We start from the raw sequence: 17544 nt of genomic DNA on the forward strand, positions 1-17544 counted from the left end.
CCAGTAGGTGGCATCTAAGCCTCTTGGATCCCTGCTTGATATAGTCTTAATAATGCCTTTTTTTCTCCTTATATTCAATCTTGCTCACTGCCTTCAGTCTCAGGCCCTGTCAGTGTTAGTGACAGTTTGGGTAGCCTTTGCTCAGATTCCCCTGAGGCTCCGCGGTGTTCAGTCTTGGAGGATATGGGGGGAGGGGCATTGTGGGTTGGGGTATGGGGGCTGTGGCTCAGCCTACCATTTTGAAACTGCAGCTGGTAATAATCAACTGTTGCTTCTCTGCTGTTCCTCCTTCTCTGCATTCTTTTCTGATCCCTGGGCACTGTCGCTGCATGATGCTCACAGCTCACTCAGACAAGGCTGTTCAGGGATCCCACCGCAACTTCTCCCCTCCCCCTCCTGCAGGGAGCTCAGGCTGCAAGAGACAGCTTCTTTATTTCTCCCAGTCTACCGCCCGTCTCCTGGGGTTCTGACCTGTGGTAGCTCTTATGTGCAGATCCCACGCTCAGACATGCTGGCGTGCAGGTTGGGTGTCTTTTGTTAAGTTTTAGATATTCAGCTTATTGTTGTTTCAAAGGGAGAGATATGGAGACATCTCTCACTTCGCCATGTTGCTGACACTCATCTTAAAAAAAAATCTACTGATGTAAATTAAATTGGTAATAAATGAAGGGCCCTTGATAATACAGCAGTTTTCTTCAGTGCAATAAACTTTACTTCTTTTTAAAACCATGAATAGAAAATATAAGACCTTATTCCTTAAACGTAATAGAGAAATAGAAGGTGTACTTCAGTCCTTTGTTATGGCCAATTAAGAAATAAGGAAGAGAGGAGAATAATGAAGGGGAGGGAGAAAGATAAAGAGATCCAAAGAAAAAGAGGAACATACATCTATATTTAGGGACACAGAAACAGACTTTTATGGTATTGACATTGCCATAATGTTCTCAGGTAACATATGACTGCCAAGACATTTACACATAAGTTCATCAAACATTTAACTCACACTTTTTCTGTCAGGTGCTGAGGATATTAAAGTGAGCAAAACAGGCAGGGTTCCTGCCCTTAAGGAGCCCACTTATCTAGCAGGCAAGCAAGACATTAATCAAGTAATCATACAAGTAACCATTTGTATTAGTTTCCTATTATTGTCGCAACAAATTACCATTAGTTTCACGGCTTAGAACAACACCCATTTATCTTACAGTTCCATATGTAGGACAGAATCTCGACATGGATCTCACTGGGCTAAAATCAAGGTGTCAACAGAGCTACATTCTTTTTTTAGAGGTTCTAAGTGAGAATTCTTTTCCTTACCCTTACCCTTTCCAGCTTCTAGACATCACCCATACTCCTTGCCTCATGACCCTCTTCCTCCATCTCAAAGCCAGAAGCATTGAATCTCTCTGAGCCTTTCTTTCCTAATCACATCTGCCTGTGACCCTCTCTCTGCCTCCCTCTTCCATTTTTAAGCACGCTTGTGATTATATTGGGCCCACCTGGGTAATCCAGGCTGCTCTCCCCATGTCAAGGTCATCTGATTAGCAACCTTAATTCTCCATTGCCATGTAACTTAACGCATTCACAGGTGCTGGGAATTAGGAACTGGACATCCTTGGGGAACTGTTATTCTGCCTACCACACCATTTAATTACAAATTGTGCATTACAGAAGCTCTTGGTTTAAATAGGGTTATGACCTTCTGTGCACAAGTACAGAAATATAGCATTTCCTGAAACTATTCTATTCTGATTTCTGTTCTTTGTTGCCTACATTTGTTAGTGTTTGCTGTTTCCTCTGAGATACCCTCATCCTCAGTCTCTATATGTCCATATTCTAGCTATCTATTAGGCCTTGCTCAAATGGTACCTAGACTTTGTCAGGTGGACAAATGAAAAATAAACAGTTCAGAATATTTCTTTTACCTTTAGGATTCTCAATTGATGCCTAACTGAACATGCGAGGAAGCCACTGCATTAAAAATGAGTTCTGATATCTTAAAACATATTTCAACGTATTCTCACTGGATTTTTCAGACACTTCTGTTTGCATCACAGAAGAAAATGAAAGGAGAAAACAAAACCCTCTGGTACCACTGAAGAGGGACAGAAGTAAGTGCCTTGAAAACACAGGGGGAGTATTCTGTTTCTTTAAGGCCTTGCTTAAAGTAAAAGCAGACAAGTGAGGACCCATAAGCAAAAGAACAAAATAATAGTGTACTGTAAATGTTTTGCAAAAGGCTGGGATTAAACTGTGGTTCTAGGAAGAGTTGCAAGTTTGTTCAAAGGCAAAAATATAGAATCAGATACATGCTTTTGAATCTTGCCTCTTCTGATTAGTTGTATGACACCGGGCGAATAACTTTTTAAAACCTATTTCCTCATCTGTAAAACAGGAATTACAAAAGTGGCTAGTCATACTGCCTGACACATAACGGGCATTTCAGAAATCTTTACTGTGGTGTGAGAGAAGATTCAGAGAGGTGAAGTAACTTGTCCAAGTTTATACAGATAGAACCAGGCCCCCAATTCTAGCATATTAAAATCATTTTGCTGTTTTTTAGTTTTTGGAAATATGTAAACTAGTCATGGTCCTTGTAGCATATCTCTATAACTCAAGCATAGTCGCCCCTATCCTGACAGAGATCACCATACTAACACAGAGCTTTCTATTTGTTTCTTTGTGAATACAGCAGTATTTTTTATTTGAAATAGAGAATTTTGAGGTACTTGGTACATCGACCTGCCTCATCAGAGGAAGGCTGAATGATTCTAATTTGGCATTGAAGGACACTGATATCCAGAAAATGGAACAGTGCTTCTACATCCTATTGGTCTAAACTGTGCTGAGTATGGTGAAAGAAGAACCTTTAAAACAAATTAAATATTCTACTGAAACAAAATCCTGAAGCTGATGTCCTGGATACTAAATTAAAGGCTTAGGGAATATGTCAGGGGTCTTCCCATTTTACAGTTGTCAAATAGGAACTTCTTTTCCCATCATTTTGGTTCACATACTCCTTTACTTCCCACAAACTGTTCTCGTTTGAAAGCTAGTTCAATACCTATTATTCTGAAAATTTGCTTAATGCAGTCTGGCAGATTGAATTAACGAATTGGAATGCAAGAGTAAATAGCATATGGATGGTGTGGAATGAAAAGAGGAATAGAAACTAGAAGACATGGTGCCCTTGGGCCTCTCTTCCTCTCTGGGCCCTTTGTTTTCCTAAGCGCAAAGGGGCTGGGCTACAGGGTCTCTAAGACCCCTACCATCTCTACCATTCTATGATTCTATAAGCTCTCCCAACCAACACTCACTGAGGTAACAGAATATAAAGATGTGTGTGGTGGGATGGGGGGAGATAATTTAAAGGAGAAAAATTGCAGGCTGGCATTTCAATTGAGCTTAGCACATCCAGTAGAGTGTGCAAGATGTGGATGTGGTAAGAGGGCAGTAAAACTTGCTAATAGAATAAAATATTTATTTTGCTAAGGATAGGGTCCAAGCAAGCCTACATCATTAAAAACCTTTGAAGCCCAACCTTCTTGCTGTATTGTTGAAAACCCACCAAGAGCTAGGAATTAACTAACAAGACCTCGGATGATTATATTAACCACATTTCTTTTCTCTTAAGTTCGGTTTTCATTGAAATGTATTCAGCAGGCTAGACACAGGCTTCTACCTGCTTTGCTACTAGCATGTAGAAACATAGAAAAAAAGATTACAATTTCACTCTTTTCTTCTATTAGTTTTCGCCACAAGATTTGACTCTTTATAAAACCTGCAGCTCAATATAAACAAATATAAACTCCTACTCACTATAAACTTCATCAAGACAGGACAATTTAAATATTGGCCTAATTTGGGTTTCACAGTTCTGAACAGAATGGGAAGTTACCAATTATTTGCTTAAAAGCTGAATTTACAAAAGGTGATTTATATTTACCTTGATGTTTTGTCTGTATATATAACTCAACCAGACAACCAAGATGTAGGAACATGATCCTTAAACATGAGTTCCAGAGGCTGTAAGAAACACAACTCTGGGAGTGCCTCTGGGCAAAAGATAAAGGGGGTTACAGCTTGTGGAAGTGGTAATTAGAGCCAATTACAACTTGACTTATCTGCTTTGTCATTAAAATGCCTGTCAGGCCTCTCATTTTTCTAAAGAGAGGAAAAAAGGTATAGCTTAGTAGGGAGAGTTCACAAACTTAACTGTGTAACCATAGACAAATACATTGCCTTTTGGCTTTAATCTGTGCTTTGCTCACCGTTAAACCCTAACTCTTGGAGCCGAAAGGGACACCAGGAAATCACTTGATCCAGTTTCCTGCCTTCGAGAAATTAAGGTATTATTGCAGTCCTATTTTCCAAATGATACATGAAAGACCTAGATAATTCAAGTAACTAGATTGTCTTCTGCCTACTAAGTGCAATGGATTTGATTTTGATCTCCCTTTTAGCTTGTCACGAGGAGAATGTAATTCTCACTTTTCTTACAGATGTTGTATACAGGATAATAAATAATAACCACGAGGCACTTGGAAAATACCAAGGGAAGCTTATAAATACAACATTACCAACAGATACTAACACTTAGAATAGATGAGTCTCAAGGAAAAGTAACAGGAATGGATTTACCCTTTGAAGAATAAACTTGAGGAAAGAAACAGAATTACATTCAACTTAGTTAAAAGGACCAAACTCACTTTCTGCAAATTTATGTGTACGGGCATAATTAGGAATAATAAAAATTTGAGAAAAATACCCAGGAATGCCATTAATGGATTTATCATTAGGATTGAGAGAGTAATCAAAAGAACAGGTGAAATTTTCCATGTAAAATAAAAAGTACTGAACGAAGTGGGCTCCTTAGGGAAGGGTAAAAGGAAATCAATAGGTTTTTCTTACAATTTAAAAATCCTTTACAACTTTTAATTTTTTGCCTTTTGTCCTTCAAATTATCTGTATTCTGGTCACTGAATACCTAGACTCATTGTCTATCTTCCTGTCTCCAATCTTTCTTCACCTTGCATTCTAAACCAAATTACCCCTGCCAAAATCAACTTTACTAGCCTAGCTATTTTGAACATATCAGCCGCTTCGCAAACCCTTGTTATCCTCCATTTTGAATTACTCATCCAGGATTTCAAGGCCCTCGACCAATCTGCTCTTTCCTAGTCCTTTTCCACCTTTGTTCCTTTTTCCAATACTATATTTCCTCCTCAAATACCTCAAACAAAACCCATCCTTGCATCTGACAAATTGTCTCTCTTCGCCTTTCTTGAAAACCAACACATATTTGACGTGAGGACTATATGGAGGGGGGACCTACTTAATAGAATTTTCTTGGTAGTCATTAGCTAAAGAAGATTGGAGCCAACCTTCCTCTTCCTGACATGTTTCTATCAGGGAGAAGCAAGGGCAGAATGGTCTGAACAGAATGTGCAAGAGTGCTGCTGGGTAGATTGCTTGGAATATGTGCTAGCTCTGAATATTAAAGAGGGCCTGCAATATTTTAGGCTCTCTCACTCTTTCATTTCTTCAATTAAAGGTTTATCTTTCTCTAATAAAAGCTTCAATTTGTATGCTGTCATCCTTGGTGAAAATGTGTAGTGGTCACTATCAGAGACAGATCCCTAGAATGAGGGGAGGAAGCGTGATTCCCTTAGCCAGCCAAGACACCAGCGCAATGGTGTCAGAAAGGTTATTCCAAAAAGAGGGTGGCAGTATATAATTTTATGGCAGTACATATTCTGGGGAGCAAAACTCTTAGGCGTGGGTGGAAGGGGAGATTCTGTTATTAGATCCAACATGAGTGATGTCAGCAGTCTGGTTGTTACCTCAAGCAAATATTGAGCTTGGAAACAGTATATATTTTGGATTTTTAATTTTTATTCACCTCCATATAACAGCATATATAAAATGTTGCACAGACAAAAAGCATTTCTGAAACTTGGTCACTCCTTGGGGATTGGCACAGATTACAGAGTTTTGAAAAAAAAAATACTTCAATGGTGGAAGAATTATTCACCTATAAGGATAGATTTGGAAATAGCCAAAAATCACCTGAGACTAAGTCTGGTGAAATAAGGTGGGTAATATAATAATGTGAACATAAATTTTAGTGAACTAAGGATGTAAAGGGATGACCTATCTTAGAGTATCTATAAACTTCACAACATGCCACCCTCAAAAGAAACAATGATTACTGGGATAAATAAGTAACTGTTTTTAAAGTTTTGTTTGGACACAGAAATATGTATCTGATTTTATGACACTAGAGGGCAAATGGACATAGCTAAGGTAAGACCACAAAATATTCAGCTTCTTTGGAGGCCAGGTAATTAGGTTTTCCATCACCTGCTATGGCTTCAGGATGGTAAGCAGCTTTTACATCGTGTAGATGGGTAGCTCTGCTTGACTTAAATGAGTGATGCAGCTGTTGGGAAGCAGAAAGTGGTGCTGGATTACACAAACACAACCAAAACTAACACAAACACACATAGGCTTCCTGGTATGTAAATTATTTTTGAGGTTAAAGATCTCCTTTTACAGAATTTAGTATATAACAGATTAAAAAACCAAACTTCTTGACCTCCCAATATTAAATAACTAAATGTGCAAAAGAACCACCATTAAATAGGGCTTCAAAAGCTATACATTTTCTATGAAACAATATATGCACAGATTTTCAAAGCTGTGAAAATGCAATAAAGAGCACAACACATTTTGGTCACTTTATTAAATGACATTAAATAGTTTAAGTTTCAACTACTAAACAGCACTTTGAATGGTGAAAACACAGATAGTATTGTCATACTTGAATGCTTTTCTTTAAAAACACGATTCCAGTCCTTATATATATTACAAAACAGCCTTAAAGGAAGAAGTGACATCTTTTCTACAGTACTTAAGATACTCAATACAGAACTGAAAAGCAGTCTAACAGAAACAAAGGCAAGTCTTCACAGCTGTATGATTTCAGCAGCCAAAGCTGGATGATGGACTGAAACATTACTATACAACTGGGACAAAACATATACAATATCACAATACTAAGCAAAAACGCTTTACACCCAAAGAAATAAAACAGGTTACAAAATGTGGAGAATTTAGCAGGCAAAACTGTATTACAAGCAACATTTTAAATTGTCATTTTTTAAGCCATTGCAACTATTTAAAACATCTAAAACAAATATAAAAATGAGCCTTTTAGTATCTTATTGATGTGATTTTGTCTTTAAATATTTGTTAAAGCTTGATGTTATACTCAAAGTACATATTATGTAGCTAAAATGTCAAGTGAGAAGAGTGTATGCAAAGTGGTCCAAGTTTTATTTCAAACTCTCTTATTTCCAATTAATCCTTCTATGTATTATTCTTTCAGTCGTAGTTTAATCCTTGGTGAAAAAGGTTTAGAAGGTTGCCTAAAATTTTCATATCTATGTCTTTGAGCAAGTAATTAGACCATGTTGAAATTTCCTAGGTCTAATAAATCAGGTTTAAAGTATTCTGGACTTGTAGAAATACTAACTGATTAACAGTTGGCCAGAGTACACTGTCTTCAAATATTTATCTCATAAATCTTGACTTTTTCTTTTCTCCCCCTGCCCCAACCAATTAAATAAATTTAATTATATGGCTGGCATAATATCCAAGTATATAGAATTTGTTAGCGATAATTCATCATGGGAAGGTGGGGGTAGATCCACCGAACCTCACAAATTCTACATCACAAACCTAGTGCTCTTGGATGTTTTACCACTAGTTCTTTCAAGATAAAAATGGAAATCTCTTAATCATCCAAACATCTCAAAACAGCTTTAGCTAATGTAAATTCATTCTAATCAAGTGATACCTAGAACAAATTAATCCTCCACCCAGCTTTCTTTTTTCTGGAATTCCTTAGCTGTTTCCACTACCTGTTACATCATCATCTCAAAAATGTCTTTCCCATGTTGACTCCCATAGTCTAACAATCTTTTTCTTTCAGAAATTCAAACAATCAAATTGTACATGAATAAACTTATAGGTCATTTTTACAGGGCTGATTAAGGAAAACAATGTAATGATTTTCTAGTAAAACTTCACAAAAGGGTATTAGATTAATTAATTTTGATTAGAAAATCGCCTCACAGACCTAAACTAAAAAAAAAAAAAATTTGAACTTTGAAATGTAATTTAAGAAAACATAAGGAAGTTAGGGGAAAAGAATATGATGATGAAGAGCATAGAAACCAGTTATCCTTATCTTTAAGAGGAATTAATTCACAGTACTGACAGTACTGGAAATTGTTAAAGCACATTCCTCATGTGAACTTAAAGTCGGCAATGGTTCTGCCATTTTGATGTTGTTTATAAAACAGGGTATGAACCTAACAACCACAACATCATCCTTAACCTCCTAAAATGCTAGAACTTGATTTTGTTCATCCACATCCCACTGCCAGCAACAGGATGAAGCACTAGCACTGGCACTAAGCAGTTAAGAGATGTGCCAGGAGAGATAAAATTCATGTGTGGAAGATAATCCACAACCCTGAAATATTACCAGTAATTATTTCAGCACATGTAACTGAAAATAAAAAATGGCAGAAAGACTAAAGAAGAAAAAGGAATTTTCTTCTTAGGCTATACTTAAGGCTGTTTAGACAATGCTAAGATAACTGCAAGACTCCTCCAAGTTTTAGAGCAGTAGTATTTAAGAATATTGCACACAATTCTGTGTCAAAGGTAACCCTTAGTTTCTAACTTTCAGTCACAGCAATGATAGAGCAGGAGCCTAGTTTCAAACTTCAGTCAAAAGAAGATTAAAACCATTTCAATCACTTTAATCAAGAAATGGATTAAGTATAAAAGTATTTCCTAACTTGAGGAATCAACTCTAAGAACTCAGCTGTGTGTTTTTATATGTAAAGAATTAATATATAAACCTGTGTTCTTTCCTAAATGCATCAATTTATGACAATTTTATGGTTGCTAAAAGCAGGCATAAAAATTTAGAGAGGAAATCTGTGGAGTTGTTACTGTTACGGAAGAACTTGTTTTCACTGAAAACAATTTGAAATATCTTCTGTACTCAATGTGTGTAAGAAGATTCTAGGCAACATCACTGACAAATGTCAGGAAGAAATGATATGCCCTATTTAAAAAAAATTTTTTAAACTAATATGGAAGATTGGCATTTAAGGGGACCAAACTATTTATACAGTTGAGTTCTGTTAAGTCATTGATTCCTAAAAAAATAAAAGATCTTTCTATGATTTTAACAATCTTTTAATCTTTTAGTGCAAAATCACATTGATTTCCCTTGAGAAGGTCCTGGATTTTTGCTTCTCATTGGGGGTGGTGCACGCTGTAGTGGTGGTGGCTGCATACCACCAGCCACTGACTGATACATTCCTCTCATATCAATCTGCTGGTAGTTAGAAGGATTCATGATTAAATTTGGAGGCTTTGGCATCATGAGGTGACCTAATGTTGCTTGTTGATAAGTCATTTGTTGCTGTTGCTGCTGATTGTACTGCTGCTGGAGCCTTCGGTTCATAAGTATTCGCTGAACACAGCTGATTAACTAAAGAGAGAAAAGGGAGCTGTTACAAGTGCATGACCTGTCTCAAAGAGGCAAGTATCAAGTTTTGAGTTAGAATCGATTTGTTAAGGGGGTATCATACCAAAGGGAAAACACATTATTGTTATCACCATTACTAATTTGATGGCATTCACAGGACCATTACTGTAGAAACCAGTTAGTAACACCATTTAGAGCTAAATTCTCTTAATGACTTGACTATTGTATTGCAAGCAGCATTTAGGTTAGTTGCCATAGTAACCTGTCCTACGCTGTGATTAGTCTCAAGTATTAGTTACAGCACTTTTTATCAAGTCTCCTTTCTTTGTCATTCTTCTGAATATTTCACATGATGATGGACAAATAAACATTTTTAGTGACAAACACCAAAGGGAAAAAGCACTTGCAGTGGGAATAATTCCTATTTGATGTCTCAAATTTCCTAATTTAAAACCATATAATTCTACAGTGCTTTCTAAGTAAAATTCATACCATAGAAATTGATTCCCTAATGTCAAGAGTTGAAATTTCCCAGTGCAAGTAGATGGCTGGCAAACGACTGCTGGGAAAAATGATAAAGGATCTTGAAGTATGCTAGCCGTATATATATATTTTGCTTTTGTTGTGATAAAATAGTCTAGCCTTTTAAAGAATAACATAATTTAGGCCAATAATGTAATTATGTATTGTGCCAGGTGGGTACTAATTGGGGGGAACCACTTTGTAAATTATATAAATGTCTAACCACTATGCTGTACACCTGAAACTAATATAAAATAATACTGAATGTCAACTGTAATTGGAAAATTAAAAAAAATAATAATAATTTAGTAGGAACCTTTGTCATATATTATCTATAGTTCCACTTTTTACTCTCAAATTAACTATATTAAAAAGTATACTTATTTGGGGAATTTGTTTAAAAATGGTAAGTGTAGTAAAAAGTCTAGCAGAAATTCCTTTTTAGATGTCCAGGACATATAAAAAATAAAATTATATGAAAGAGATCCTATATAAAATTCAAGGGAACCCATTTGGGAAGATGTTACTCCTTTGTAACAAAAGATATTATCTTTACATGACTTTACTAGGTTGTGTTCGACAAAAATTTCTTCCAGAAATAGCCAATGACCATCCATCCATCCATATGAAGGATGGTTATTGAAAGATGTCACACAAACCCATTATTATAAATTCAACACTGAGAAAGGTGTCCTAGGAACTGTTTAAAAAAATGGGTTTTGAATCACGCTAACTGTTTGACTTCCTCAGGCTGCTGTATCACCCTGGGTCCTGCACATGATTGCAGCCTCCAGCCTGGTGTCTAGTCTCCATCATCCCTGCTCCCCTATCATGGGCTAGCTGTCATCAAGATTGGCACATGACAATCACTTCATCTTGTTCCTACTTTTTCTCCTGACGGATTTTGCACAATTGGTTTTGGCACTGAAAGCCAGGGGGCCATTGTCAGGAACCAACGGCTTCAGTTTACTCTTGAATAATTTTCTCCTCCCAAATGCAAGTTTCTATATCTGTTACTAGTTGAGTCATTAAATGGCTAGAGTTTTACAACACCCTAAATTCTCTTAAACATTTTTAAAATCATTGGTCCATCTCCATTTCAACTAACATGTTTAATGGTAATATTTAAGTGTGCAAAGTAGAAATAGAAAATAAAAGTTATCCATGTAAAAAAAATAAAAAAGATAAATTCAAGAAAATTAAACATAACTAAGAGAGAGAATTCTTACCATCTGTTGTTTTGTCAAAACGTCATTGTAAATTGCTTCTCTTCGTTTAACATCAAGCTCCTGGCTGGCTTGTCTACTTAATGCTAATGCCTGTACTTGGGCCTCTGAGAGATTCATGTTTTCCTTCCACTAAAAGAAAAAGTTTCTATTTATTTCTTATTGCAGTAGAATTGAGGAAAAATATTTAAAGTATTTGAAGCTATTCAGGATTTTTAAAATGTTTTTCTCCCTTTTCCTTTATTCTTCTTTAAAGAAAACAATGATGTAAAAGCAAGGTACTAAGTTGTTAACTGTTGTACAAAGGTTGGCTATCTCAGGAATGAAAATATTTGTATTTAATTTGTGCAACTGGTAATTAAAATGTGTTTATATAAGCTGCACACATTTCTATAATTGATTTCCCTCAGTTCTTAGATTTCACCCATTTCTCTTTTGTGTCAACATCTAGGTAAAACTGTTGAATTATGCTTGGGACTACTGTCCAGTTTACTAGTATTTTACTATTACAAATTAAGTTATAAGAATTATGCTCTTTCCCCAACAGAAGCAAACAATTAAAAATTAAAACAAATGGTAAAAGAACACAAATTGCAACTGGAGTAAGAAAACTGCCAATTAACTTACTACAGCTGAAATTATATCTTCAAGAGGCTGAATCCTCACTGCTGTCACACTGTTTGTTGCTTCCACAACTTTTTCTCTTCCTTGATTAATGAGGTCCTAGAAAAAAATCAAGAAATAAGTTACATGGGACTTATAAAAGACAGCACAGTTCTAAAGTTCAGGGACTCTTCCTCTTGTCAATGTATAGCGCTTGGTTTTAACTCTTTATTGAAAAGAACAGCAAACTTCAGCATCAATAAAGTGGAATAGAACTCATCAGTGAGGGTCTTGTTAAAAAGATAAAAATTGGGTTTTATTGCACCAATAATTTAATAATTTAAATGACTCCATAAGCACATTTAAAAAAGGAAACCACAGATTCAATTAAGTTATTAAATTATTGGTATAATAAAACCCAATCTCTTATTTAATTCAAAATTGATTCACTTAAGAGTTTTAAAGCACTTATTTCATAATACTAGGTATTATCATATGGTTAATGCTGCATCTACAAGGCATTGGAATGTAAATCAATGTGTGTATTTATCCTACTTTCAAACATTAAGCAAATAACTTGTTTATTCGAAATATTTTATAACTGAAGAAAGTGCTATTTCCCTAGCCAGTCAGCTGCCCTATTGTTCCTTAATTAAAATAATTCAAACTACATTAATTCAAGAGTTGATTCCCTTGTGCTCTGAACAAACCACATTTTTACTACACTACGGTGGTTCAAAAAAGGTCAACAAAGAAAAAAAAATATGTCTTAGTCTATGCAGAGGTAATTATTTAGAGAATGTGATACTCCTGCATAGGAAACCCTCAACAACAAACAGGGCACTTGAAATTACCTTTCACTCAGGTTAAACTACTTCTGTACTTCACAACTTACCTCCAGTTGTTGATTACTCATTGCTGACAGGGCTCCCAAATTGAAAGGAATATAAGGAGTTTGAGAGTTGAAACTGACAGGGGGTAAATTGGTCCCAGTTGGTATGTTGAAACGCATGGTCAGTCCCTAAAGACAAAAAATTATGCACTTTCCACACTATGATTTAAAACTTGAAATTCTACATCGCCTACTGGTTTAGAAAAGAATCCACATACTCATATCTAAGAAATTATTAACACTTGTCCTCAAACAAACAAAACATCTTTTTCACCTGAAACCAAGATCTTATTACTTGGAAAGCTTTAACCCCTAAAGGTGTACAGACTCTTTTTCTGATAATTCCCACAGAATGAGGCAACTCAGAGAATTCTGATGAGATTTCTAACATCACATTAACGTTAAAGACATTTGGTACAATGAGTTGGGAGTTTAAAAAGGATTCAGGTATTAGGATAAAGTTTCCCATGCTCAGGCACATTTTTCAAGTGAGTTGGTGTTTAAAATAGACGTAGAACTATTTTAAATAAAGTTGCTGCTGGAGATTGATATTAATGTCCAATAATAGAATATTTTTGTGTTGTGATACATATCAGTCAAAATTTAGATTTCATAGTACACATGCTAAAACAACACTTACTCCTACCTCCAAAACTCTTAAGCTCCTGTATGTCCTGTTACTACAGTGAGAGTGTTGATGTGAGTTAAGTGATGCTAAATATATACCTTCCCACTAATCTCTCAATTCAGTAAGTGCTAAGCAGAAATGGGATTATCACTCTTTAAGTGGGAAATAGTTTCTTCTCTCCTCTCCTCTCTTCCCACTCTTCCACCAAAGGTAGCCAAAGCTTGTAAACAGACTCTCATATTTGGGGACTCTGTTCCTGAAGACTCGCCTGTTTCAAATGTGACCCTTTTCTTCACTGTTCTTTCAAATGAGTAACATAAAAACAAAAACCAAAAAGCATTTCAAATGAACTACCTTCTTCTCTGCTTCATACTCAGCCCAAGCTGCTTTTCTTTCTTCTTCAGTCAACTCTTCTTCTTCTTTGTGGTCCAAAAGAGAATCATGTTCATGATATCCAACAATGTGTTCTTTATGTATTTGAAGAAGTTCTGCAAGTATGGTGTCCTGTTCAGAAGGGTTGAAATAAGAGAATTATCTTCTCCCTCTGGATCACATCTGGTCTACTGTTAGACTAGAAACTGGCTGTTACACATATTTCTGATATATATGATAAACTGCTTAGAAAACAGTCAGTATACATGCAACACCAGCCTCTTCTGTACCACTTCATGTTTACATAGCATATTTTGGGAATTCAACATTTTAATGATTAATTTTCAACTTTCAAGGTTTTTTTCTTCCAACATTTTTCTAATTCTTTTCATACATATTTTGTTTTATGCTTTGCTCTAAGTTGATAAGTCTGCTTAAATCAGAAATTACATTGGATGCTTGTGCTAAAAATCATGGCTACTCCTGTTTATACATATTTAACAACTTCATTTTCACAATCACTTTAGCTACCAACCACTATTATTAACAAAAACCAAATCTAAATTAAACAGCTACAAGAGAGTTTAACTAGCGCATATAATCTTTATATTTCAATTGTAGGAAAGACAAATATAAATTACGCTGTAAGGGCCCATGGGTCAAACTAAAACTGATATACATTGTTTTTTAATTTATTATCATAGTATCTTTTTTTCAAAGTCATGGTGTCTTAAGTCAGTTTTTTAAAGTCAAAAACTTAAAAGCTTAAAAATTGGGATCATTTATATACTCACTAACACCACCAAACTTCTGCTTTGTGTAATTATGAGAGATACAGAAAGAGAGATTGGGGGGAGGGGGTTAAAGTGAACTACAGATAGGTTACTTGCTAATAAAAAATTAAAATATTCACAAGTCATTTATTAAGAAATCACAGATGAAAACCTGAATATATAAAAGGCAAATTAATTCACTCCACAAAAAGGTTTTCCATAGCTTCTAACAGCAAGTTCCCTTAGAACATGCTTTCTAAACTGAGTGTGAATTTAGTGAAGGAACATAAATAATTACAGGTCAAAGAAAGGTATGGTGAGGTATATAGCACATTAAATTTAAATTTAATTTGTATCCAGTAATTCTTAATGCCCCTATAAGCTTTAGGATAGACAAAACCCACAGTTGTAAAGAATTTTATCTTTATATCTTCAAATGTATCTAGAGTATAGGGTCTAACACATGGTGTGAACTCAAATGTCTGTTAAATAACTCAAGATAAAAATCAAATCATGAGGCCCAAAGTATTTTTCTGTACAACAGTAAATGCTGACACTAATTCCAAATATTCTGATATTTGATATCATGTAAACAACTTTTATCTTGCTACCTTAATAAAAACCTGAAATAATTACTTCATAATTTCATGAAAGAAAATGAACTGATTTTCTTAATGGACACTGCTATTAATTGAGATTTTATAAATCATTGACATGCATGTGCTATTTCTTTTGTTGAAAACAGAAAACATTAAGAGACTATACAAATGAGAGGGCTTAAGATAAAATCTACTGGTGGAATACATAGATGATAACAGGTTTAGTTCTTTCAAAATGTCAACTAAACATTTCTCTCCTATACCAGTGTAGAAATCTGCCATCAAAGCTGATTTCTCTGGCCTATGCCATATAAAACAGGTTTATCATCACTAGATAGAACTCCAGAGTTCAGAGTTTTTGATAAAGCAGATGGGAGATACTCTGAATCTCTGAATTAAATTCTCTTAATAATGCTTTTTAAGATATGTGTTTCCCATGTCCGCCCCTGAAGCATAACTCAAGAGAGGTATATAATAAAACCAGATAACGTTGACTAATATTCTTAGCAAGTGACCATGCCAAATATAGTTAGAAAAGCCAGCTATTGTACAAAATACCAAATAAATTACAAGGTAGAAATGTTCTATGGGTAGTCTCTAATTTTACTTCTGTCTGGCAAAAAGTGATGTTCTTAACCATAGTCAAAAATCACTTCATTTCTCTAAGAAAACAACTTAAGGGAAAGGCTAAGAGAACCATGTGCTAGGAAATGAATTTTTCAGCTATGCTACTGATTCTCTCTGTAACACTGGATAATAACTTAGCTTAGCTAAAACTCTAAGTAAATATAGTTGAAATGCTCTCTGCTCACATGTATAATAGGATGACTGAGAATAGGAGAAATAAATAAACACGCTCAGTTCTTCGGAAATAAACAGTATGTCAACTAAGTGTAATGTTTATTTCTCAATTATAAACTCCATGATTCATACATTACTTTTCTATAGTTTGAGAGAAGACCATTCCAGAAGTGCATGTATGCAATATACATACACACACATGCACACTCATATCTACCCTTCTAAAAATGTCTGAGATATTAGGGAGTTTTATCAAGTCAGTTCTTAACATCCTATAATTTTAAAGTCCAACCTTATCATTTGGGAACTGGTAGAAACTGATGTCCAGAGAGGCAAAGTAACTTTTTTCCAATCACACAGCTAAGGAATAGCCGAGACTAGAAGCTAAATTTCCTGACTTCTATCATTCTATCATACTATAAAGAATGACTTTTTTGAGGCATGGTTCTTCCATTTCCCAGATCTGTTCTCTTAGATAAACAAAATGATGCCTTGAAGGATTCTGAGGGAGGAAGAAACCTAAGTAAATCTATTTTTTTTTAACTTTTAACACTTCTGTAATTTTTGAAGTTATTTTTTAAACAAGCATATGTTAATTTTTAATAATAGAAATATAAAAACAGAAACAAACACATTCTCAGAAACGAGCTTGTGAAAGGCCAGTTTATGCTTAGCCTAAATCTGACATGAACTATTTTACCATTTCAAGAGATAGTCATTTTAGGAAATCCCATTTCTAAAACCTTTTAATGTCTTCTCCCCACCAATTCCAGATTTAAGATCTATCCTAGTCAAACATGATTACCTAATTAAGGTTAGATTATAGTAGAAGTTCCACTTCTGCACATGCACTATCTTTCCTTTTGACCCACAGTCAACTAAAATAGCAAGTCAGAGTAAAAGTGCACGTGACTTCATTTTGTATCACTAAAAAGATTTGGACCCTTTTCCTAAACATTACCTCCCTCCTAACATCAAATCCCAAAACCATTCATATTAATTCTACTGGCTATGACACTCCCTTCTTTTCAAAGAAATTAAAAAAAAAAAACAGAAAAAAAACAACTTTAGTGGAAACAATGCTAATATCCTATTATGAAACCTAGAGATAATTACTGGGAACATCTGTTGTATATTCCTCCACACGTTTACACTTCCACACACACTTTTACATAAAATGGGATTTATTATACAGTTTTGAAAAGTACTTTTCTGCTTTAATATCTTTCCATGGACATCATTTTTAATAGTTGCAAGGTACTACATATATCTACTTTATCATCTATTTAATTTTTCTCTTAAAAGTTTATTAAGACATTTAGGATACTTTCAGTTTTTCATTATATTAAATGTGCAATAAACAGGTTAATGGGTAAATTTTAATGTATTTCAACCACTTGTTCATACAATAATTATGCTGGTAATACTCAACGACTTAGACAAGTTTGTTTACCACAATCTTCATTTTAACAACAAAAAAAAGGCAAGTTAACTGACTTTTATAAGAACAAGATTCATTTATACAGTTCAGAAGCAGGAAAGCAGAAATCTTTCTTT

At 34.9% G+C, this 17544-nt stretch overlaps 1 protein-coding gene across 13 annotated transcripts in view; it reads right to left on the minus strand.

The window, feature by feature from the left end:
* Positions 1 to 5872: 5872 nt before the first annotated feature.
* Positions 5873 to 17544, minus strand: part of ATRX (ATRX chromatin remodeler) — a 261805-nt gene continuing 250133 nt past the window's right edge. For 7 of the 13 annotated variants that reach the window (XM_039849234.1, XM_039849215.1, XM_039849209.1 and 4 more), the window contains 5 exons: positions 13797 to 13946; positions 12818 to 12943; positions 11947 to 12042; positions 11323 to 11451; positions 5873 to 9574 (listed from right to left, as the gene is read on the minus strand). In XM_039849234.1, the coding sequence (XP_039705168.1) occupies positions 9296 to 9574; positions 11323 to 11451; positions 11947 to 12042; positions 12818 to 12943; positions 13797 to 13946 (780 nt within the window). In that variant the 3' untranslated portion in view covers positions 5873 to 9295. The remainder of the gene's footprint in view (positions 9575 to 11322; positions 11452 to 11946; positions 12043 to 12817; positions 12944 to 13796; positions 13947 to 17544) is intronic. The other 6 variants (XM_039849241.1, XM_039849194.1, XM_039849266.1 and 3 more) reach the window with 2 other exon arrangements.

This window comes from Pteropus medius, unplaced genomic scaffold (assembly GCF_902729225.1).
Source record: "Pteropus medius unplaced genomic scaffold, Ma_sr-lr_union100, whole genome shotgun sequence".
NCBI classification, from domain to species: domain Eukaryota; kingdom Metazoa; phylum Chordata; class Mammalia; order Chiroptera; family Pteropodidae; genus Pteropus; species Pteropus medius.